Genomic DNA, 26,502 nt, shown 5'->3' on the forward strand with positions numbered 1-26,502 from the left:
TTTTTTTCAAGACTGACTGCTGTAAGAACAGAAGATTCTTAGGTGTTGCTGGTTTGTAATCATAAAATTACAGAAGCAGAGGAGTAAAAGGGATCTCAAGAAATCACTTAGTCCACCGCATACGCACTGTGTAGAGACCTGGTACTTGCAGATATGGCAGATATATGTCTAACTTGCTCCTAAAAATCTCCCATTGAGGAAGATTCCAGTCCTTCTAAGTAGCCTGTTTCTGTGTTTCTCTAGCCTGATAGAGCATTTTTCCTGCTATCCAAACTGAATCCTTTTTGCTTCCAACAAAACTGCATTACTTCTGCCTTTCCTTTCAGCAGTATCTGATAATAAATTATCATTATTTTCTATTTCCATCTCCGTCAGACTACTGTCATGATACACCATTTTTTCTCTTTTTTAGGCTGTACAGTGTTAATTGCTTTAACCTTTTGAAATTCTCCACATTTTCTCAACTTGGACTGCCTTCAATTTGCCACTGATATTTGTCTCACATTTTGCCCAAACTGCATACAGAATTCCTTGGAAGAAAAGATGAGCAGACCATAATAATCTCCACTTTACAGATAATCCCTTTCTGCAGAACCACAGCCTGGTCAGGTATGTCCCATTTCTTCTTCCTATGGATAGCAGTATTTTGCATGAATCTCTCTTCTGTGATTCAAAAAATTTCTCTGCTATTCACAACTGTGAATCTGATGCTATTCCCCAATGTGCCTGTAATTAAACTAGGTATCTACTTCAACTTTTAATGTGGACTTTTTTCATCACTCAAGTTATTACTGAACAGAAACAGACCAAAAGCAGATGCGCACTTGAGATTCTCCCAGCCTAAAAGTGAACTAAATCCAGTTTTGTGAAGAAGAGGTAATTTGTTTTATTGTTTTTGTGAAATTTCTGTATTTCCACATTTTCCTCACAAGCATGTCACATGGGACCACATAAAATCCTCACAAAAGACACATTATTATGTTAAAAGATTACATTGTACTAATTTGTTCTGGTCCAGTCCAAGTTGACCACTTATGTTACTGGGTTCTGCTTCTTCTACAGTGGTTCTGGAACCATTGTGGGTTTCAAAGTTAAGAAGATTGATCTGTATTTTCCTAGGACATTATTTTTCTTTGCTTTGTAAAGACAAATACTAAGTATTCCTGTATCTCATTTCTCTAGTAACCTTGTCTTTACCACTCTCCACATTAGACCCTCTGAACTTGCCTTTAAATGCTTTAGAGAGCATTTTTGTTTCTCCTATTCGAAGGCATTCTGAAATTGCATTCTTACTAGTCTCTTACTGTGCTTCTGTTTTTCTCTGCACCAGCTAATTTGTTATTGTGTTTTTAATGTGTTTAAAGAACTGACAGCTACCCTGGTATTTTCCTGTATTTTTACATTATTTTTTGTACATACAGGTACCCACCAGCTCCTGAAGCCAGCTAAAGCATACTCTCTCTAAGCCCATCATCTTTGCCCTGCTGCCGTTTTACTATCCTTTCTTTTCCTAGGTGAGTGAAAGCAACTATTTTGGGGCCTTTTTCACTCAAATTTCCTTCCACCTCTTTTAAAAAGAGATCTCTGTGAGAACAGAACAGAATCTACCTCATACAGCCATTTCCAGAGTCACTTTCTTTGCCTTCTCTCTCCAAACAAGAGCTCCATGGGCTGTCCATTTCACAGTTCAGCTGTGACCAGTAATTCTTACTCTCTGCCTACAGTGTGACATGTTTTCATAATTATTTACTGCCAAAGAGCACCTTCCACTGACAGCACTTAACACCTACCACCCATACCTGAAGGTTCTTGTGAAAACTTACAGGAAAGTAAATCAGTTTCTTCAATGGGCTGAGTGGTTCACTACACAGCTCCTGTCTCTGCAGCACAGTCCTAATTTCATCTCCAATGGAAGAAAGATGTGCACTGTAGTTCCTGTTTTTCCTAACGACTGGACAAAACACCCCATGACCCAAAGAAACCACAGCAATGGTTTCTCTATGCTTTTAGTTGATTGCTTTCAATTTAGTGTGAACAAATTGTATTACTGAAACAGGCATCTTTCCTGAATTATTTTGCTCCAGTGATCAAAAACCATGGGGTATTTATGATTTTGCTATCTTATATCATCCAGCACCTCCAGGGCTGTGTTAGTCACAGCCTCACGGGTGTTTATTTGTTGCTTTTGATTTCTTTCCTTTCAGTTTGGTTTTTAACTTCTCATTTTCTTTGCCATGCACATGCACTGACAAGACAGCCAGCCAGAGGAAAAGTTTGTCTGTTTCATCTTATGCAATGCTGGCCTTCACAAATTTCTCAGTCAGATCACAGATATCTTCACATCATGGCCAAAATGGAAAAGTCGCAATTATGCAATTATTGCCTAAATTTCTTCTTTCAAAATCAGCATAATTGAATGAAGCCAAACAGACTTTACATAAACAAGAAAAAGAAAACCCTAATCCCCAAAAGGATTTTTCTGTTCTAAAACATTTGTAATATCGTGAAAAAATAGCAAGAAGGTGACAGTGCTATTACAAAGGTTTAATGGATAGAGCCTCGCTCAATTCCCCTTCTAGTTCATCCCAACACAAACTTTACATTACACCATCCCATATTTCACAATCTTTATGTTATATTTACATCCCCATCAAGTTGCTAATGAAGAAATCAATGTATCACCTGTCCACATCTTCTCAAAAGATTATACAGCTGAAGTGGTACCAAGCAATTTTTGTAAAAGAATTTGGAAAGCAACTGGGAGTGAAATATATTTAAAACAGAAATTGTGAATGAGATTCAACTATAGCTTCATGGCCTGGCAACACCATAGCACAGCTGTAATTTTTTAATTATCAAATAAATGGAAGGGTCATTTTGCAAAATAAGAGGTAACCTAACTACAAAACTGAGAGGCATTGGTCAGTAAAAAGCCAGGACTTTCTGAGCAAATACAAGAGGCATCTTATGAAGAAAGAAGATTTTGATAAAGCAAACAGTGCAATTCGTCATTTTATCATACACAAGGAACAGTGGTAAAAATAACATTTAGAGGGCAAAACCATTCCCTTGGCTAGGGAGAAAAAACAGGGACTAACTTTGGGATCCATAAGGACAGAACTATTTCTACTGTCTGCTGCAAACCTTAGCTGAGGCTCTAGAACACACACAGAAACCCCTAAGCAAATAGGGCAGCCTGTGGTAACAGCAGGCACTTCACAGCTTTTATTTCCTGCTTGGAGCTGTGTTACTTTTGTTCACTCTTCACCAGTTAAGAAACATTTCAAAGCATCTTCCTTTTCTGTAGCATCATTTCTATATTATTCAGGGTTTGGACAGTAGTGCCAAGTACTGCCATGTCCACACTACTCATAATCCATTTTATGTGTGTGTTTCTACACAAAGACAGTAATTTAGCCTAATTCACTGTAATTTAAATTACTGCAATAGAAATCTTCCCTATTGAGTTTGAAATCATGGCTGGGGATGCACAGATCCAAACAATGGGGCTTGTCTAAAGACCGTTTTTACAAAAGGAGTGAAGCTGAATCCCACTCATCCCTAAGGCAATTTGTCTCCTCATGGGAGTGTGTGGGACACATCACATGAAAGGAGCTGGGGGACTCTGTCACAGGACCCTACTAAGCAAGCACATTCTAAAGGACTTTCTTAAAGGTAATTTTTATAAGAGCAAAATGATGCTAAACTCAGAAGCCATATTTTTCTTCTCCTTTTTTTCCTATTTTAATGAACTACTGGAATGATTAACTTGGAGAGACTAGATTGGACAGAATTGAAATTAAAGTGTTTTGTAAACCAATCTCTCCCTGCTCACTGTGTAAGGCAGTTCCCTGCTTCCAGGCTTTGATTTCAGCAAAGTCAGCAGCAACAAATGCTGGCATTATTTCTGGAGCCCAGGAAACCTTTCATCACCACTGACACCAATCTTGTTTCTGAACCTCCCAGTTCCTTGTTCCTTGCTATAGTACTTTTCTCCTTTAAGTCAGCAGCTTTCATCCACCTCTGCCTGACAAAGAATGGGGAGGAGACCCCTCTCCCTACCACTGGACTGCCTTCAGTCACTCCCTTTATAAGAGACCCAGCATGTAAACTGAGCACAAAAGCAGCAAAATTGTTCTATCATAGTTGAATTTAAGCACCTAACCATCAGGTGTCAGAAAGCAAACCCTCAAAGAAGGAAAAAACAACTCTCAGTCCAAGCATTCTTTCAATGAATGATGCTCCATTACAGGTAAAGGAGGTCTGGTTATCTTCAATCTAATCAAAAACTACACAAATGTGGGATTTGCTGTTTTGTTTCATTTTGTTTTTAAATTGCTTTACATCTTTGGTAAAAATTGTGTTCAAAAATAAAATGCACAGAAAGCAAAGTGATGTTAAATATGAGAATGTGAGAGGCATATTATTCCTATGCTACTGAATTAAATAGTGGTATTGTAAAACTATTTTCTGGGCTTCTGCTTTACTGCATGGTGGCAAAAATTGTTAGGGGTTGCTGAGAACCAGGTTTTTGCATGTGAGTATTCTCCAGCAAGGTGGGCCATAACCAGTCATTTAAAAGATGCAAACAGTGCAAAGCACAATGTATTATGAAATATTAATTATGCAGAGAAATTATGAGTATTTAGTAAAAGTTTGAAGCATTAAATGATAGTTGTAGCCACATATCTTTGCTATTGAAAAAATAGGATATGATTCAAGAATGAAAAATTGCTATAATTGGGAAGCAAAGAGGGACACATTAGAAATCGAGAAATCAAGCCCAATTCCGGCATGTAATGGATCAAAACATTCAGTGTTGGTTTGAATAGAGCAATTATAACCAAAGACATTTCTGAAAAATGACCTGTGTTAAGAAATATGAAAAAGCAATTTTCCATTGTTTAATTTTTCTGCTATATATGCCATTTGAAAATAGCTAATAATATTTAGGCAAATGACAGCTTCCTGCCCTTTACTCAGCCTTTTATGAAACCTAAATGAACTTGTTATTTTCCACTATACTAATCGCCTGAAACATTACTGTTTTATAGCAAATATCACATACCAGGAACAGCTGTATATCTGTTTTCCTATTATAACTCTTATTATATATTCCATTAAACAGCACAACTTCCGTTCAAAGCTTTTTTGAAATCCATAGCTTGCCTTTATTCCTATAGATGGAAACACATCTGCATATAGTAATTCCTATATCTAACAAAAGCATACTGTAAATATGCCAAAGGAAAATCCTAAATAAATTATTAAATTGTCCATACCACAGGGTTCTCTATTTCATGCAAAAGAGAAGTAACTGATACAGCGATGTCTCTAGTTCATCTCAGGTAGGCTCATCTTTTTAGAAGCTAAAGAGAGACTGTTGGGTCTTGCTTCAAGGCAAATTCCTGTGGGGCTGACTCCAGCCACTGTTCATTACTCAGAGAGGCCTCACCAAAAGAATCAAGTGACTGAATTTGGATTTTCCCACTCTTGCTAAACTATCACAGCAATTAAAACAACTCCAGTCTATACTTCTACCCCCTCCTTATAGAATCACAGAATATTCTGAGTTGGAAGTGACCCACAAGGATCATTGAGATCAGCTCCTGGCCCTGCACAGGACAACCCCAAGACTCACACCATGTGTCTGAGAGTGTTGCCCAAATGCTTCTTGATTCATTATAATTGTATGATTTTTTAAAAAATCTTCAGTCAAATGGAATTCAACAATTGAAGTCCCAACACCTTCAATGGCATGAATTTGTTCACTGAACTTTTGCATGATCAGCGACTTCCCAGGCTCTGTGTTTTCCTTGCAGGCTGCAGAACCCAAGGCTGAAAATATTTTTAGCCAAATATCTTTGCACATCTAGAAAAAGAATTAGTTGCTTTACAACACTGACAGCCACTCCTCTCTTCCTCTTCCATGCACAGAGAGGTGCTATGAAGAGTGACAACTCCATGATCTGAGAAAGGAAAAAGATCAAGCTAATGGGGAGAAAACTCTTTACTGCTGGCTTTACACATCAGGACTCTTGCACAGCACAGCACTGAGCACTCTCTCAGCAAGAGAGAAGGCAGAACTACTCATCCTGCCCTGAGATTTGCTTTTTTGTGCCCAGCCTGCTTGGGCATAAACAGCCCCCTGAAGAGGTGGCCTGTGCCTGGAAAAGGAGCAAGGGATGGATCTGTTTCTGTCAGAGTGTGCTGCCATCCCCACATGGCCAACACAACAAGACCCTTCACAAGCCACTATTTCATACATGTTACTCCTTTTAAACTGAGATATGGGAATGAGGTGAAAGCATCACAAGCTTGGTCAAGAAGATTATCTAGATTAAAAAAAAAATTTGATCTATTTTCCTAGCACACAGAACTTATCATTCTCCCTATATAGCTTAGAAAATCAACATTGAATGCATAAATATATTGCCATCTACTGCAAAAACTGAGGTGATTGTAAAAGTTAAAGAATCTGTCATGGGTGGTTTGGGTTTGTTTTAATTCATTGGGTTTTTCTGGGGAGGGTGAGGAGTAGGGTGGTATTTACTTTGTTGCAGTTTCTTGTCTTTCTTTATATTTTACATCACACAGACTTCCAGGTCTCAAACAGCTGAAGCCTCATTCAAGTTAAGGTATGCAACAGCAGTGAAATATTTTAGCCTTTTTTTTAAAAAATAAAAATACCAATAACTGGATCTTTGGACAGTTGTTGCACCTCTTTTGTAGAAACCACACTGCAACCTAAAATTGCACTATCAACATCTCAGCTCTGAAGTAGGGAAAAAAAAATCTCCCATCCTCTCAGCAACTGGACTTGCTGAGACTGTTATTTCTTCACATGAACATACTCCACAGATAGGACATTGTATAACAAAGCATAGGATTTTTGTTGTTGCTGTTTAAATATGGAGGATGCACTTCTGTGAGCTTCCCCCTCTATTAGAATTACATGCTATGTTTAAAAGCAACATGAACAGAAGCTCTTTCACATATAGTAGGTCAGTGAAGGATCCAAGACTATTAACCACGCAAAATTTGGGCATTAATGATACTCATTTTTCTCTGACACACATGTAAATTGTGCTGTCACTGTTCATTTATGAATCCGTGAGGAAAGTTTATAAATATTCCATGAACTCTAAGGCTCTCTTTGTGACCACAGTTAGATTTGCAAACATGTGGAAACATCTGATTTGCTAAATTTCTCTCTCCAAAGAGCAGATACAACAGTGCAACAGCACAGCAGACTCACTCCAGGCCAGATGCAGCCGTGTACATGTATTTTACAGCATTCTTAATTTTATGTAGGAGTTCTCGCAACACTTTCCTCTCTTGGCTTTAATGAGTACTTATCCCTAACCAGCCATCTCCAACCATGCACTTATTCCTTTGAACCCTCACACTGGCTGCCTTTTCTCAATCACATCAAACATGAGCTGCATGCTTTACCTGTCAAAGCCCTTAGCAGTGCTAATACCATTTCTTATGGAAAAAGAGATCTACTTCTATCCTTGATCAGCTCACAGTGGTATCCATTACTGGGTATCTGTAGGCACAACGTGTTTTCCATTCTGCTTTGAAGGAGCAGCTAAACCAGAAAACCATAGCACCATCCCTCCTTCAAATCCTCCTTAGTAACTCCCAGTACTACAGGGCTGACAAATGCTTACTGCTGATTGAGATCACAACTGACTTCTGTTATCCATCCAGTTCTCCTTTTCCAAAGCTATTTGTTCTATTGGCTTAAACCTTTGAAGAAAGCTCTCTGCTACTCCTTTCTGACAGGAAAGGAGTGAAAAACTTATACTCTACATACACATTGTGCTGGGATCTCCATCTCCAGGCAAACTCAAGAATGGTAGTTCTTCTAAAGAACTAGTAGTTCTCCATAAAACCAGAAAGGAGTTCTATCAGGGATCTCAGCTTGTCACATTCTCATTTCATTTAAACACCTCACCAAATGCAACTGCCCTTGTGATTGGAGACTGGGCAGGAGCTGCACTGGTGGGCTACTCTGTGCACATGACACAGTAACTGTTGGCCTGGTTCTCTCTCAGCTCTTACCCTGTTACAGGAATCTTGGCAAGCTTTACTGCAAGGGAACTAATAGTAATGGACCAACCCAACCCTGGGATAGCAGGCCGGCAGTTTGATATCATTCCTTTTTTCCATATGGTGTTACATTTACAATTGTTACAATGTCGTACTCTGATTAACCATGGGTTCTCACTTTGTCTATGTGTGCAGAAAGAGTGGCAGATGAAACGATGCACTAGTGTTCTACTTTAATTCAAACCCCCTAGAGCTTCTACTTACTGGGTTTAAGATTTTTTCCTTCTTTCTGAAAAAACCCCATCTCAAGTAAAAGCATCCCAAGGACTTAAAAAGAGAATTTAGACATTTGTACATTTCACTTTTTTCCTTCCTAATTTTAACTTTAAATGATCAAAGGTAAGTAAAAAATCTGAATCACTTCAGGCAAATTATAAATCAGTAAACATAGCTGCCAACTGAATCAAAATAATCCATCATGACAATATTTCTGTAATTCTTTTGAGTTATCAGTGTCAGGTGAGCAGGTTCAATTAACATAAAGAAAAACATTTAGACAATGAAACTCAAAGTATATCACTTTGCAAAAAATCCAGAATTACACAAATTATCAATTTATTCAATGATTTCTCCATGTTAAAAGGCTGAGGGAAAGGGAAAGGCTAAAATGACACCTTTTCAGAGAAGCAGATTGCAAGCACAAGCTACTCTACACTCCCACATGATTTCTCTGATGAAGATTACACTAGATCAACAAAAGGTTCCACATAGAATAAAGATAAATCAGGTTCACTCAGTCTGGACTGTGCATCTGTACAAATTGCATCAACTACTCTGCAGGTACTTTTTAACAACAGAGTTGTCTAGAAAGTAGAGCCTGCAAGCCACTAGAAACTGTAACATATGAGAAACATATGAAGAAACTTTCTCATATGAGCAGGAGTCTAAATTTATTCACACTGAAATTCAATTAGATTTAGCAACATTTTTGCAATGTTGAAAATATTATATTCCACTATGTGGAATATTATACAAATAGGAATCAGCATATAATAGTGATGCAAAAATTCAACTAGTATGCTCGTAAGGGGAGATTATAGAGCATGCCTGTATCAGCATCATGTTTAGTGTGTCCATAAATGGATACTAAATGGAATAGTCTGGGACATAGTCTGTAATACAGCGATCATGGTTGCTGGAAATCATGAGGGAAATGGACTGCAAAAACTGGACAACAAACTCTTCCTAAATAGCATCTTCTAGTGCCACCACAGTACACAGAAAGGTGAGCTACAAGGACCATTGGCCTAATTCAGCAGGACGCTGCTAATGTTCTTGAAATGTTCATGTACATACTTCAGGAAAAAAAAAAAAAAACCAAACACCTAAAAAGAATATTTTGTCAGATTTCCTGACATTCAGCAGAATGAAAGGGATTTATTTCTGTAACACTTCTTGGCAATTCCCTCTACCTCTCCAGAAGTGAGAGGTTTCTGCAATACGCTTTGATATTACAAAACTGTATTTTTGGGTGGAAAGTTATTCCTTCCAAAATTTTTCCCCTACCAAGATAAGTTTTAGCCCATTAAATAAGTTTTGGGGTTTTTTTACTGTAAAAATAATGCATGCTTCCTCTATTTCCTATACAAATATATTGATGACTATAAAATACACTAGCATACTTATGTGACTCAAATTCAACCAAATTAATCTCAAATAGAGTATGCATAACTTTGCATCTTTTGAAAATGGACTGAGATGCTTCTTAAAAGTTCTACCTGATCTCTGTAGGAAGTGAACTAAAGAAATATGTTGCACTATGATTCTGGTTTACAGCAGCAAGTAAAAGCTGTGTAATACCTACCATTTACCTTGCTATGGCCTTTCAGCCTTCACTCTTTCTTGCCTAGGTTGTTCTTTGCACCAGGCAAGGCCTGTGCCATTTGTTCTCCCCACCTGCCCCAGACCTACATGCCCACCTGTAGGGCCCTGATACGATTCCTCTCTGCTCCATCTTCCATCAGATGATTTCCAACTATCTCAGATATTTTTCCTTCTGAATTAACATCCAGAGCAAAATGAAATGGGCTACAGCACACTGCCTCAGCTGTGTCATCATGCTGCTGTTTGCTGACACCAAACTGCTAAGCTGATTCATCCCAAGTAAGGGATTTCTTTCCAACACAGACTAAGTAGGAGAGTTCCTCCTGCCTGAGTCTCTGGTCACACACGGCAAAGCTTAATGCACCTGGCAGGAATCCTCCTTCTTGCAACATTGTGTACTATAAACGTGATTAGAACAACATCCAAGGAGGAGCAGATGTTCAGCTTAACTGAGTGCAGCCTACAGAGAGAAAGGCATTTCTGAACTGATAGTCAAGAGTACCGTCATTCTCTACAGATGTTTCTTGTTTCACATTCATTCCCATAAGCAGTTTTCTTAAAAATACATTGCATGGGACACATCTTAAAAAGCTGAAGATTTTTTTCTTCTGGGAAAAACCCCCCAAACCCAAGCATCAAAATATATGGATTCAAACGCCCCACTGAATAACTTTTTTGGTAACCTGCAGTGGTGATTCTAAATTCATTACTAAATGCTGAGTTTTACCATCTGTCACAACCCATTCCTAGAGGAATTTGAGAAACTTTCTCTCCAAATTGTCTTGCCCACATATCCCATCAAAGAACACAAAATGGAGATGATGAAAAGATACTCATTCTTATAAACTGCAGGCCACCTTAATTGCTGCTGTGAAAAGCAAACTGCAACTGTAAAGCTGCACACAAGCTGATAAGAAGATGCTACTTGAACAGAGAAATCTGTTTCATGACAGTTTTCTTTCACATACACTATTATTAATAGGAAAGCTTCAACAATGTCAATACTGAAATTTATTTTCCTGCTTATGCATATCTACACATACCAGCTGAAATTCATTGCATTCACAGATCAACATGTGCAGTGACAGAAAGCATCCAAGACTGTTCCACACACTCCATACTTGCTCATGTACAGCTTGGCTTAATAAGAGTAAATATAAAACATACTCCACACATAGGCTGATGTTTTTCACTTAAAGAACATAATTCCATGTGAAATATAAAAGCTAATATATAAACACTTAACTGTTTCCTCCCAGTCTGTTTCAGCCTGGCTGTTTGGCATCCATCCTTTACAGGCCAGAAGTTTCACAAATGGGAGTTTCCAATGCCCAGCAGACACAATGGTTACTGGATTTTCCAAGATGATAATTTCACAAAGACCTGACACCTTTTGATTTCAATCTAACCTAATAATTTGTTATGATTTGCAATGCAAACCATTCTTAAAAACATCTTCCAATGGAACAAATAAGAATTTGGAATAGATTTTTTTATACCTTAAGCATTGCTGATAGCTTGTTTCTAGAATTTGATACCACTGAATCATTGAGATATTTGGTAGGAGATTTGTATTAGCTGACAAATCCCAATTCTTCAATCTCAACCTTATAAAACTCTGATCAAATGACAGCAAAATTCTTGATTCCTAGGAAAAACACACTATTGCTGTCAGAAATATTCTTCATTTCCCTTTGGATACAAGAGGAAGTTTTTACAGAACAGGCTGTGAATCTATAGAAACTGTAATGATCAAGACCTTTGCTCACAGATTACTCAAAACTAAAGACAAACACATCTTGGTCTGAACTTAATTTGAGGAAAATTAAATGCTCTTCTCCTGCTGCTGTCAACAGCATTTGGGCAGTAGCTACTTTTATTGGCTTACTTATCTATTTGTGCATTTACCTCCCACAGAAAAAAAGGAATTAAGTTAAATAATTTCTATCATTTCATTTGGAAAAAAAAATCACCATATTCTTTATTCTTATTCTTTATATTCTGTATTCTTTAACTGCTATGTCATATGTTAGTGATATTTAAAGAAATGCTACTACAAGAAGATTCCCATGGCAGGCCTTTCACCAAAGAAAGATTTTAAGTAGCAAATCCTGTAAGTTTATTAGAATTTATATCCTAATTCTGAAGGCACAGGACTATCAGTGTAATAACAAGATAAGAACATTGAACAATTTAATCAGAACAGTAAAAGGACTAAACAACAGCATTGTTGCATGCAACTACTCTTGAAAAAAATTACACAAATGACTTGCATCTCATTCACTGAGTTTATACTAAACAATGGAATAGCAACTAGAATAAACCTCCTTTTTTCTGTATTATTTACCTCAAGAACTAGCCAAAGCTGGTCTCCATTTTTCACATCTTTCTTATAATACATGCCGTAGAATTTGACTACATTGGGATGATCAGAGAGAGCTTTCAAAATGTTGTACTCAGCTTCAATTTCTTCATCAATATCCTAGTGTCACAAATGAGAAACACATGGCAGTTAACAAATAAATAATGATAGCCATAAAAAAAAAAAACCAAAAAAAAACACAAAGTATTTTCTGTCAATTCAAAGGTAGTCTGAAATGATACAAAGAAAAAAAAAACCAAATAGAACACAAATATAGCATTTATAGAACTACAAAGCCTGGTTCTACTTAGGGAATAAAAAACAGTTGTTTTTTTTTTATTTTATTTTTTCTTTATCATTTTTGACTAATGAACATGTGGAGTATGACAGAGCAAGCCTCAGGAAGGAGCAAGGGTCCTGGAGGACAAGCTGTCCGTGAGCCAGCAGTGTGTCCTGGGGTCCAAGAAGGCTGATGGGATCCTCAGCTGTATTAGGAAAAGCATTGCCAGCAGGTTGAGGGAGGTGATCCTGCCCCTCTACTCAGCCCTGGTGAGGCCACAACAGGAATGCTGTGTCCAGTTCTGGGCTCCTCAGTACAAGAAAGATATGGAGCTAATGGAGTGGGTCCAGAGGAGAGCTATGAAGATGATGAAGGGGTTGGAACATCTCTCTTATGAGGAAAGGCTGAGGGAGCTGGACCTGTTCAGCTTCAAGAAGAGAAAACTGAGAGGGAACCTCAACGACCTCTACAAGTGTCTGAAGGGAGGGTGTCAAGAAGATGGATTCAGGCACTTCTCAGTGGTGCCAAGCAACAGGACGAGAGGCAACAGGCAGAAACTGATGCACAGGAAGTTCCATCTGAATATGAGGAAGAAATTCTTTATTGCATGGGTGGCAGAACACTGGAACAGGTTGCCCAGAGAGGCTGAGGTGTGTCCCTCTCTGGAGAGATTCAAGAACTCTCCAGATATAAACCTGTGCCATGTGCTCTAGCAAGACCCTGCTTGCCCAGAGGTTAGATGATATGACCCCATCACTGGTCCCTTCCAACCTTAACTATTCTGTGATGTCAAGGCAAAAGCAGAGCAATCCACAAGTAGGTAGGTATGCAGGTGCCTTGGGAAAGGATGTGTTATTGCTTTAGTCTTAATGGTAACCCCAGCTAGAAATGGTGCAACTGGGACTACCTCTCTATCTCTTTGTGCACAAACAAGTATGACTGCAGCCACATCTGATTCATTTGTCATCCCACTTTCTAGAATTATCTAGGAATTCTTCTCATTTTCTGCTGTCACAGAAGCCGGTGACATCCATGGTCTCTCTGGGTTCTGCTACTGAACTATAATAATCATGGTTTTTTTTGTCACACTCTCATTACAGACCTTGGGTTTCTTAGTGAGGGAAATCCTTTTGGAGGTGAGATATGAGGACCAGTTTTGCCAACAGATGTACTGGGAGCTGTGCAAATCCCTTCAGGTCAAAAATGGACACGGGCATTGGCAGGCTTTAGCAGGCATTGGATGACTCAGGTAAACCTTTCCCATCTGTGCACTGGAATTGCTCATTGAGGGATGATGATTACACTGCATTTGAGTCATGCTGACAAAATATTCAATCCCCCTTGACAACAGATGAAAGCAAATATCTGCAGCCATTTTCCCCTCATTGTTTAGATCTCAAAAAAAAAAAAGGTTAACACATTCATTTCAGACTTAAAACATTTTAATACAATTTGCTATTTAGAACTCCACAAAAAGAAGTGAAAAATCCATTCTAGAAGAAAGCTCCCTTATGAACTGCACTATCCATATGAATGGATTTCGTATCAGTGAAAAGCTCTGCTCAGTGCCAAAAACCTGTCTCAGCAAAGCCAAACAGAAGTGACTATGGCAGAGAAAGGGGATATTCTGTATTCCCAATGAATGATACTCCTTCTCATTCTGTTCAACACAACTGCCCCAAGAGCACTTTCCCTACTTGTTTCTTATACAGGTCTCTACTATCCTATTCAAGTTCCTCACAGGAGCCTTTTGTCTTGAAACCAGCTTGACTGTTCTCCAAGAACTTCCTCTGTCACCAGTATCTTCATGAATCAGGCCATTAAACTTTCATATTAAGATTATCAGGATAAGTCTTCTCATAAGGAAGGATTTTAGAGGTCTTGTTATTGGAACAATTGAAAAACAGCAGGAATTTTCCTCTTTCTAGAAAAGGAGAAATTCACTTTAAGGTAATTTTCCCCAGCACAACATATAATACAGAAAAAAAATACAAGGAAGGCAGAAAGAACCAAAGTACTGAAGGTGGCAGAGAATGGAAAGAGAAAGAAGCAGGGATGAAGACAGAAAACACATCTGGCAAAAACAAAAGAAAGAAAAAAAACACAGTCAAAAGCCAAAAATTAAAAACAAAGCATACAATAGTTTTGACTGCCTTGAGGAAACTGGAAGAGAATTAGCCCACTATCCTACTGTGAATTCATAGAGGTTTCTGTCTCCTGAGGGGTACTCAGATTTTATGAGATTTTTACAATTATAAGGAGAAATTAAATGATAGAATATTCATTCTGTGCCTACCAGAAAGAAAAATATTCCTCGGTATTTTATAAAGGAAAAAACCTGAAATATTTAGTTAAATTTAGCATATTTACCTTCATAAAAAAACTGTATTAGAAATGGCAGACTGAAAATTTTCATCCTATATATAGGATAATTCAGCTAAGAGTTCTAAAGTACAATGGCATTTACTTATAGTCCTGAGGACAAGACTAAGCCTTCTCAGTCCCATCTTCATTTCAACACCTTTACTTTCCTGTTTCAGTTTTAAAAAGCTGAGCTGTTACCCAGCAAAAAGAGTCTGTGCTCTAAAGGATTAAACATTAAAAGCTTATTTCAGTCTTATATCACCCATGATAATGTAGGTTCCCAGTTTAATTTCAAAACATCGGTTAAACCAAACCATATTTCTTCTGCTTTGTTTCCCGTCTACCTCTCAAGAGGCACAATTTTGAAACAATCTCCAAAGAAAAAGAATTGTAAAATATAAAGAAGAAAATACATAAAGTATCTTTTCCTTTATTGCAATGGCTCCCTCTGCAGCCATTATTAATACTTTCAGTTTAAATAAAAAGAACTCATTTATTGCTTTCACTTTATTTCCAATACAGGATTGTCATTTTAGCAGTTACATGGAGGTACAGCAGCTACTCCAGACACCCTGTAAATAGAAGAGGACAAAGAAGAATAGTGTTCTTAGAATAAAAAGGGTAAAACATTTAGTTAAGAGTCAAGTCTTGGAAGACTGATGTTGACTGCACTACTGCCACATTTTCATTAAAATAAGGAACCTGTTTTCATCAGTTATATATTTGCCCATCTTCAATTTCTTATATTGCATCTTTATCCATCCTATTTCTTCCATCTCCTTTACATTCTATTCCTTTTTCCTACGTTATCCATTTCTCTTTCCTCTAGTATCAGCTTTACTGTTTCTTTTTTCTTCCTATCATCATCCTTTAATCTTTTTCTGCAACCTCACAAGTGTACAGAACATTGAAAATTTCACTGATTTCTTCAGGAACTCCTGCCATAGCCAGCTGCCACTTAAGAATCACTCCTGAACACTTCTGAAGCATAGGAAAGCAAAAGTATTTCCTGCCAAACAGGCATTTAGATGAACACCAACTGCAAGGAAGTCATGCCTATTTATTGTAAGCACAAGAACCTTGTTTACAGAAAGCAATAGATTCAAAAATAGTTTCCAATACATTTGAACTCATCAAGATGCTTATCACTTGGCAAGTTATGTTTACTTAGGAAGAGGTTGTGGTATTGAATTGAGATGAGCAATTTGTTGCTTTGAAAGCATGCTGAAATAAAAAGCAGATCAGCAAGAAACACAGCATAGATAATGGAAGACACTATGTTTTCACCAATGTATTTCATAGACTTTTGCTTCTATGGGATCATAATCTGACATTGTGTGATGTGCAGAGGTAGAAGAGCCCTGTGTGGCTGTGCACTTCCAGACCTGTAGGGTCCCCACAGCACAGCATGCTCACCCATTCCTGCCCAGAGGTCATGCCATGGAAGCACACGCCTAACAAACCTATACTGGGAGCGCAGAAGATGAAATTAAAAGGGCCTCTGAAATAGGAACAGCTGCTTTCCCATGTTTTGGTCTTAAGAAAAGTCCCAAGCCACGTACAGCACCACTGATGTCAGTGGGGTGTGCCTGTACAAACCAGACTAGTGTTCTTCCTTATTCTTTGAGCATTAATCTGCCACCCAACAAATGTCAGTTATTGAAAACAAAACTGTGCTCTACAGCTTCATAATTCCACCTCCCAGTTGCCTGGTGCTTTGTGTGTAGAGCTAATCCCTTTGCATTTTCCATTTGAAAAGATGGATTCCTCTGTGAGACCTACTTATTTTGGCACATTCTGAAAACACAGAATGAACAGTAACAATAAAATATGCTATTTTATTTTTGAGGTATCACTCACAGCATGTAACTCAGCTCCACCTAAGTTATACACCTATTACACCTAAGTAACTTAGCTACACCTAAGAAATATACCTAAGTTTAGGTGTATTTCTGACTTTTACCATAAGCAACCACTTCCAAGATCACTTATGCTAAGAAAAATTCATTGATAGCTAGCCTGATACATAGCAGGCTGAAATAGCTTATTTTACAGTCACTTCTAATACAAATTATCTACAAAGATTAAGAGGAAAAAAAAAAGACTACATAAACTCACAATTAACCAAGTAATTTAAGTAACTTACATGAACAGGATCCAAAATTTTGACTGCTGCTTTGCTGCCATTTTTCTTATTTAACACCTTGAAAACTTTTCCATAAGTTCCTTTGCCAATAGTCTCAATTATTTCCCAGGTATCTGAAGGATCAGGAAAGCTATCAAATATTATTGTTTTCCCAGACAATGGAAGCATCTCAAATGATGGCTCCTAGGAAAAAGAGATATCAGTGTTCACTCAAGAAATGGTTAATAGCAATTCGTTTCCTAGAAATGGGAAGAGAAATACACATTCCAGCCTCAAACTCTAGAAATGTTTTTGTATATAGTGTGCATGCACAGACAGCACAATGAATAAGAACTGCTGCACTTGAATTTCCTTCATTTGATACTGCATTGACTGCACATACCTTCATGTGATATTGTGCAGTCAACATGATATCAAATGAAGGGAAATTCAAATGATAATTTGAACCAAAATCAAGTTTGAGTGGAGCCAGTTTTCCATGCACTTCAATGAATATATTTGTAACTCCCAGATCTTTGGAGGGACAGGGGAATGAGAGTCAAGTTCATAAAATTCCAAAGGATTTAGGTCCATTACCAAGAATCAGGCAAGAAGTGGAAAGAAACCCACACAAAACATCTTAAATAGTAGCATTAGGTTCATTCAAACTCTTACAGCGAACAATCACTTTTACAAGCCTACTCTGAGGATTTGAATTATGATATAGATCTCAAAAGGCCAAGCAGACCAAAGTGACAGATCTTTTCACAATGCTATAGTCCTCTGACAAGTCAAGCACTCTCAGTCATGGAAAACATGCTTACCAATGTACATGCTTTAACAGCTGGTTTACATACTGCAAAGGAAACACCTTTTACAATGACTGAATTGTATCCATCACTGACCAGGTTGCACCAACACCCTGGTCCATGACAGATACAATTCACCAGGAAATATGCAGCAGACTGTGGTGTTCTTGGTACTGCAGCCAGTGCTGGCCCAGCTCCTTGATTCCAAATACTGTGGGAATGAAATGACCCAATTTTCCCTGATACAATGAAATCCCCCTTAACACTGTTCCAGGTTAAGGTCAAAGTAAAGATCAAGATCCAGAGTCATACAGCTGTAAAAAGTATATTCTCAGTTTTCCATTCCAGATTCAAAATTTGCTTCTTTCTCCTGTGCCCTGGGATTCACAGACTCTACTCAGGACACTGATTGTAGTCTCTTCCTAAGGCATGACCTTATGCCTAGTCTTTATCCATGCTTTGGGAGCTTCACCACATTCAGGTCAAGCCCCCAAAAAAGAACACAATTGAGTCAAAACTTTCTTTTTCTTTGCCTTTAAAGTAGTGCTCAAATACTATAATTCTGTTGGCATTTTTTAATCACTTCATGCATAAATGCTTTGTAATTAGCTTCTGCACTCTGCTGTAATTAGGGGACTATACAAAACAATAACTAAATTTGGGATGATAAAGGGATGAAGATTCATAATCTCAAACCCTTGCTTTGAGGGTTTCAATAATGATGGCATTTCAAAATTTCTCATTCTAAGCTTTAGTATTTTAAATTGAGGCTGTTTGTTTAAGATCTTACTGGATACTACTAAACCTGTGACTAGTGATTTTTTTTTATAAGAGGAAAAAAGTAAAAAAGTATCAATGGTTGCCTTCATAAGAACTGAGGCATCCAAACCATATTGAAGCCTGTCTACATACAGGCTATTTTCTACAGAATATGTAATTTTCCATTGAAATCTAGAGCCTGCTGTGTCTCACGTCACAAGAAAACACAGGAGCTTCTGACCCAGGTAGTAGGAGATATGCAGCACTGAAGAAAGGAAGATTTATTTCCTCCCTTTCGAAGATGAGCACTTCTGACACAGGAACTCAAAGAACAGCTTCATGTATTTAGACTGTGCCAGAGCCAAGCTCTGGGAACTCTGATACCTTGAATCTTCAAATAAGCAAAGGACCACCCTGCTGCAGGGATATTTTAAACTAAGCAGAACACTCCAAGAAGTAACATTCCAACCTGGTGCTTCAGACAGCCTCCCAGGCTCCATTAACTCCCTATACACTGATAGAATGAAGCTGAAATTCATTGACTCCCAGTATCAATTGCTTATTTGTCTACTGAGACTGGTACAATGAGAACTGTTAAAGAGCTAAGGAAACGTGATCCTGCAGGTGCTATTTGGCTACCAGAGAAAAGTGCTAGAGAAATTGCCATGTGCTTTTGTTTTCTTTTGAAAATCACAACAGTTCCACATCATCTAGTCTTAAGAAAAGTCACCACATACTTAAAAAATATGCATTCAGTAGCTGTCATATTTAGTTCAATAATTTAAGAGTGCTATTCCAGAAAACTTATTCACCCTAGTTCTTTCTTTTGATTTACAGCTTCAAAATAATAACGGGGATAAATGATAATGAATACCATGTTTCCTCATTTTCACCAAGTTTAAGAACAAGTCTTTGCAGACAAATTGTTTATTTTTCACTTTTATTATTAAAAAAATATATTAAATAAAATGATTTCAAGTGTTCTATTCTGGATGATGGATAATGTTTTATTACATCTCAGTGAAGTTGTCAAAGCTGATAATGATTTAACCTCATATTTCAGCAATAAATTGGACTGCTCCTGGAATATGTCTAGATGCCCAACCAACTGGATAATTTATCATACCCTTCACCATTAAAAATTTACTAAAAACACACCACAATTTATAACTTGATCCAAACCTCTAAGCTGGGAATGTACCCTTGAACCGCTAGGAAAAAAAGAACTTTTTAAAATACTTCTGGAGCGTTCAGTGTGACAGTTCACTCAGCTTCTGCTCAGATTTGGCTAACCTGCTGGGGAGGCCTGATGGATGCTGGCACAGCACCAGTAAGTCAAAGCAAGAGCACCAAGCAGGCAGACAGGTGGTCTGAAAGAACTCAAGAGCCATTACGAGCATTACGCACCATTATCACTGGCAAATCTCTGTCTCCTGTCATCTTTCCTGTTGTAGTTTCCCCAGAATCTGCTCACTTATAAAAAATGGTATAGGTCAAATTTTCAAGCTGGAAGGTATAAAATATCAGCCTACCCAAAAAGTTTTAGAAGCAAATCCAAGAGGAGCTGGACTGCTGAGGCCTTCCTGCTACTTGGTGTGATAAAGGGAACACTTGTACATGACAGAGAAAAGCGATAAGCAGTCTCTTACCCCCAGCTAGGTTTTACTTTTTTGGTTTTGCTTGGAGGTGTACAAATTAAGAGTTATAGGTTATAAATTACAAAACCTGATGGCTTGAGTGGTGCATAAATGAATTTACGTGATAGACTGACCTAGGGAAAAGGGGATTGAGCCCCTCTTTGTCATGTTAGTTATAGCTCCTAATGAGTTCATGAAACAAAGTTTAAATCACAGAGCACATTGTCCTGTAAGTTTGAGAGAGCCAAACAGACTGACACAGCAAATAAATTCAGGATGCTCAGGGCAAGGAAAAAATAGATTTGGAGTTCCAATAAAACAAGGTTTGGGGTTTTTTTTCTGTTTGTTGGTTGGTGTTTTTTTTATCTGAGAGGGGGATCTGGTGCCAGTTATAACAAACTGGGTGAGAATTTATTTGTGCCATTCCTAAGTGACTTTTTGCTTCACATCAAACATATGCACCCTATGGAGCAGACTTCAGGCCAAATATTAGAGATAGCCGTGATATACAGAGATGTTCAGCAGCTGTGCTGACAGACCACTGCATTCTCCATCATTTTCAGTATCTAGTCAGTTTGGAGAGGGAAGGGGAAGCCTGCTAAAGAACATAGTATATTGCCTCTGGACTATCTCATTGCTGCCAGTGAAATACATATATCACACCCAAAGCTTCAGACACAAACCAATTGGCCTGTGGAGGGCTTTTTAGTCAAGGCCACAGAGCACTAGAGACAACACAGTCGCACAGGAATAAGCCATTGGTTTTGCTTCTGCCAGCTGGGGTGAAAGCACGATGGAGCCTGAATTTCACATAGAATATTATATGTTAATCCAATATTTTCACCACTGTTTCATACCACCTAACTGTGCAACTTTCTAAAAAATTTTCCCCCCCAACAGTTTCTGAATAGACCTTCATCTCACTTGGATGAAAACATATCCATTTCCTCCATAAAGAGTTAATAAAATGAGAGCTCCTTGCCTCATGTCACTCATCTTCCTCCACACAGGGAGCCTACAGGATTAGCAAAGCAGACATCTATTAACATTTAACTACAACAAATGCAGCCTTTAGGTTCCCATCAGCATCTTGTCTCCTGGCTACCACAACTTTTTGGTCTTGAAAACCAGGACCAGGAGCTCATTGGTTCAGTTCAAAAAACACCTACTGAGGTTGTCTTCTGGTTTATTTGTCCCCATCCCTCTTTCCTTCACATTGTAAACATTCCTTATGTTTAACCAGACAGTTCTTGCACACATCCTACCTTGAAATGTGCCAGACATCTTCCTGTATGTCACAACTGGCAGATGCCAGGTGCCAAGAACACTGGCACACATGGCACATCAGGTCTGTTACCTCTCTGAAAGTGACACAGTGCATTCCTGCAGATTGTGAAACTTCAACCTCTTGCCTAATGGATGCCAGAAAAAGTAATCACCCCAACAAAAACAAAACAAACAAAAATAGACAGCTTGTTATATCAAATAAAAAATTCCATCTCACCTCACTTTTTCACCCTATTTATTGCTTTATTCAATATCTGATTTGGAAGTTCTTTGGTCTGGCACTGATCACAAGGCACAGCGGGGCCTTCAAATACTTAGTGTAATGGCACAATCAAATCCCAAACCACATTTCTTCTTATTTCATAAATTATGCCACACTGACAAGTACTTAATAAGAAAGTTAAAGGCTGCCACACGGAATTCTCACAACAAGCCAAAAAGCATGAGGCTACAATGTGCCCTTCATTGTACTAGCACCTAGCAATTTCTGGATAAATAATTTGATTATTCAACTAAGAGCATGAACTGCAGCTTAGATTCTCAGCTAGAGCTATTATGACTCATTTATACAGCATATTATCTTAGCCATCATTCAAAGAGTAAGTTTTGCTCTGGAAATTCAAATATAACTCCCATTCAACTCTGGGGGAATATTTGGCCTCTGATTTCAACAGTGATGCAACCTATATCTGAATGGGAACTATACTCAAATCTAAGCTTGGTGTGAGCAGATTATCTAGTTTGGCCATTAGTTAAAGACACATGTTTGCAGGTTTGCAGGCTGTTTTTTTTGTTTTGTTTTGTTTTTACTTCATTTGTCAAAAGCTGAATGCACTTAGCATTGTAATTTCACTTTAAAACAACAGATTTGCATAATTACATAATTTTTGTACTTTCCATATGTCTAGACAAATTATCCTCTTCAACTTCACATCAATTTGTTTACTAGTTTCTACTCTATATATTCCCTATTGCTTTCAATGGTCCTTCCAATCTGCAAGAAACCTTCCAGAGGGAAAAAAGATCTCTTTAGTCCCAGCTATGGTAGATGAAGAATAAAAATCAACAACCTTCTCTAACAGTGAGTCCATGTCTTTTGCTGTTGTGTGCTTACACCAGTAAGAAAGACACAAGACATCAATTTAGGGAGGCTTCACCTAAGCTGATATGCAGAATGCACCTATAGGAACCTAAGTTAGATGCTATAATTCCATTACAAAGAAATAAAAATCTGATTCACCTCATCTGGTTAGCATTTATCTGCATAAGACAGCTCAGTCTCCAGACACTGTTGAGTCTACTGGCTAAGTTTCCATTGCCTACAATAGGAGCCCTGTTACACTGCTTCAGATGCAGACATGTTAAGGTAAATTAATTCTATCTACTTAAATGCTGGAAATAAAGAGTTTTAGTCTGACATCTGACAAGATGAGTATCAGCTCCCTACTACGGACAGGAAAACTGCAAGCCAGCCATATCTCACCACCTGAAAGCTGTCAGGCAACTTGGACATTGTCTGATGATGCACAAACAAGGCAAGCACCATGCAATGACATTGCCAAGCAAACTTTGAATCCAGCAACCAATCCCTAAATTAATGTAAATTCAGGAATAAATGGTTGTGTAAAGCATTTGGAGTCAAGGAGTGGTGATCAATTTAGGCAATATATCTCTCCTGAGCACAATTCAAAGTACATACATCAATCTTAGGGCTGGTCATGGAAGAAACTGACCTGGTTTTAAGGCCACTTTTTAATGTTTACTCTCTGAAAGGCTGGGTAACTGCTTCTTCTAAAAACACATTTTTTCTTCAGTGACTGTTATCCAGTGACAACTTTCCCAACAAAGCAAGACAGCTTTGAGAGACATTTGATGCCTCTGGACTCCTTGACCTTTGTAAACTTCTACACGCAGTAGAGAAGCAGGGCTGTGTGGTATCAGTACCTGATCTCCTGGTATTGATAAATGCATATTGGGTGTCCACACTGACATTTCATCTGTGGATTATTATTCAGCTGATCTTGACATTTTGACTTGCTGAAGACTGAACTGGCCAGCCCTGCTCACAGGAGGCTCCAGCCCTTTGCTCTCTGAATGTTCTCAGACACAAGGGATCTACTTCAGTGCTAGGTTCCACCTTGGTTTCCATCCATTCCCTGCCATGCCCCACAGCCTAAGGTAACTCCATTGGAGGAGGGGATTTGGAAGCAGCAGCTTAAAGAATCAGCGAGGGCTGTAAGCATTCAATCTATTCTCATGCATAGGGGCTACCCACTAGATTGCAATCCTTCAGGGTTTAAACATGATACAAGTACAGAACCCAAACCTTTTTAAAAGCCAATCTTTAGTTAAAGAAAGGGGGTATGAAAAGAACAAGGAAACAAAACACTAAATTTAACTACTGTCATCAATTTTAAAAGCTCTGATGTTTTGAAAACAAATGATAGCTAAAGATTTTTGTGGCAATTATTGTCCAACAGACAATATTTCTGCAGGGGATTACAATAATGATAGAAGATTAATAATGGTAGGGGGAATTGTCAAATTGTATTTGGACTTTGTGCCACCAGAAGTAATGAAATGACATTAGCAATCCATGAACAAAATTATATCCAGCTAATTTTGTGGCTCCTAGAAGAGAGGCACTGCAAATGATGAGGATAATTTTTCAGTGACTAAACACTAGATCAATATATTAGCAAATAACTTGGTTTTCAAAGCTAAAGCATCACTTAATTTTCCTATTTTAACACAATAAAACCTTATAAAGCTTTAAAAGCCAATATGGAGTGACCTCACTCAGTCCGCATTTCTCAGAACTTCTAACAACAGAAAAGTGGCAACTCAAACTTAATTTAGCTGAGTTTTGTCAGGGCTTGAAATTAAAGCGATACAGTAACTTGATAGCAAGATAAGGAAGGCAGTGGAGACAACAAGCAAACTTGCTAGCACTTAGCATTAGCCGAGGAAGTTACGGGGTGCGAGCGTACGGCGGGCACGGCAGGGCTGCACACGCGTCCTGCGAGGCCACGGTCACGCCACAGCCCCGCGTGTCCCCCGGGCGGGCAGCGCTGTGCCCGCCCCGGAGCGCCCGGCTGCCTCACCGCGGGCAGGGCGGGCATCCCTCCCGACCGCTCCGCACGCGTCTCTTATCCAGAAACTCACTCACAAGCGGAAAAAAACAAAACGAAAACACCAAAAAAAAACAAAACAAACACAAAAAAACAGAGGGGAGGGGGGAAAAAAAGGGGGAGGAAAAAAAGAAAAAGTGTAAACAAGCAGAATTAATCTGAACGAGAGACCGCAAGAGCCAAGCCGCACATGCCCCGGTGCCTGGAGCTCCCGGCACCGCGCACCCCCCGCCTGTCCCGCCGCTCCCGTCGGCTCCGGGGCTGCGGCGACAGGCCCCGGCCCGGCCCGGCCCGGCCCGCACCACCCCTCGGGGGCCGGGCCACCATCCCGCGGGGGCCGCCCCGAAGCCCCTCGGCGAGGCGTGGCCGCCGGGCAGCGCAGCTCCGCGGAGAGCCCCCCTCAGGCACCGGCGCCGGGGCTCGCCCCGGTGCCTTGCCCGCCGCTCCCGGCCGGGGATTACCCGCAGCGAAACCTCCGGTCCCCGCAGAGCCAGCCCCGCCGAGGGGGCAGGGGCCGCGCCACCTCCGGCCACCGTGCCTCGGCTTCGCCCTCCTCCTTCTCCTCCTGCGGACGGCCCCGGCCCGGCTGCGGTCCCGCCTCGGGGTCAGCGGCGGCTGAGCGCTTTGCCCCGCTAATCCCCCGCAGGCGCCGGCAAAGCCGGCAGGGCTCGGCCCGCCCCGGGCAGGGCGCGGCGGGGGCGCCGGGGCGGCCCAGGCTCCCTCCCGGCGGGGCCGCTGGGCATCCCGGGCCGGCCGCCTCCAGAGCCGGGCAACAGCCCCGCGCCCTGATCCGCGGGGATTACACGGAGGCGGGCGGCCGCCGAGCCCCGGCGAGGCTGCTGGCCTGGCACGGGAGAGCTGTGCTCCTGCCCTTGGGGCTGCCCCTGGCTGCGCTGCCCTGAGAAAACCTAATGGACCTACCTGGCCCTCTAAAAATTCTTCCCATCTGGTGCACGCCCCGAGCTCGCGTTAATACCTGTTGCAGAGAGGTGACCGCACCGCAACAGCACAACATAAGTGCAATAATGTAATAGCAGGGTGAATTTGCAAGACAAAGCACTCAAAAGTTGGATAAATTTTAGAAGTACAGCGGCTATGTAGTATATGAACCAGGCTTTAATTACGCTGGTTAGGCTTTCTTTGCAACATCCCTAAAAAATTCACTGCAAAGAAGCAGCAAAACTTTGTCTGCACTGGGAACCAGGTACCTCCATCAGAGACTATGTCTGTTGAGTTTGTCTCCTTTCATTTTTCTGATAATATTCAAACCTGTGTTTTGTTTTCAGACAGGTCTGATACAAAGGGAACTGCTTCAGAGCTATGTTTTACATCTTTCTCAAAAGGAGAGTAGACACCAGGTAGCTCCCCCTCCCTGAACAAAGCTCACATTGCTTTCAGTTGTGCTTGGGAGTGCCTGGCACCCCAGTGCCTTTTGGCTGCATGTCTAGTGGATGGCAAGTCATATGCAGAAGCATGACAGTCTAATCCTCTGATCATGCAGAAGCTTGGCCAGAGTGTGCCATCAGAAAAAGGCTACAAGCCTTTCAGTGGAAATTCAGGTGCAAAAAGGAGTGATGGGTACTGATAGCTCTTCTAGAAAGAGCTTGCATGCATCCAAGACCTGGAACAAGGAGCTGAGAAGTGTTTAGGCGCAGTCATAGGAACCAGAAAAGACAGTAACATCAGTGATTAGCTGATATGTTCCTTTCTACTTCTAGCAGTGCTGTCCTAAAGCCACTGCTGCCCACCTCATCTAATTCTCGCTGTGTACCGACGTTACCATCCCTTAGCTCTGAAGACCTAAAA

General features: G+C 39.8%; 1 protein-coding gene across 1 annotated transcript in view; it reads right to left on the minus strand.

The window, feature by feature from the left end:
* MYO3A (myosin IIIA) overlaps positions 1–25,221 on the minus strand; it is a 112,077-nt gene extending 86,856 nt beyond the window's left edge. The window contains exons 1-3 of the mRNA XM_036379010.2: positions 25,158–25,221; positions 17,095–17,277; positions 12,290–12,424 (exon numbers count right to left, since the gene is read on the minus strand). Of these exons, the coding sequence (XP_036234903.1) occupies positions 12,290–12,424; positions 17,095–17,262 (303 nt within the window). The 5' untranslated portion in view covers positions 17,263–17,277; positions 25,158–25,221. The remainder of the gene's footprint in view (positions 1–12,289; positions 12,425–17,094; positions 17,278–25,157) is intronic.
* Between the last annotated feature and the right edge of the window lie 1,281 nt (positions 25,222–26,502).

The sequence above is a fragment of the Molothrus ater genome, chromosome 1 (genome assembly GCF_012460135.2).
Source record: "Molothrus ater isolate BHLD 08-10-18 breed brown headed cowbird chromosome 1, BPBGC_Mater_1.1, whole genome shotgun sequence".
Lineage (NCBI taxonomy): Eukaryota > Metazoa > Chordata > Aves > Passeriformes > Icteridae > Molothrus > Molothrus ater.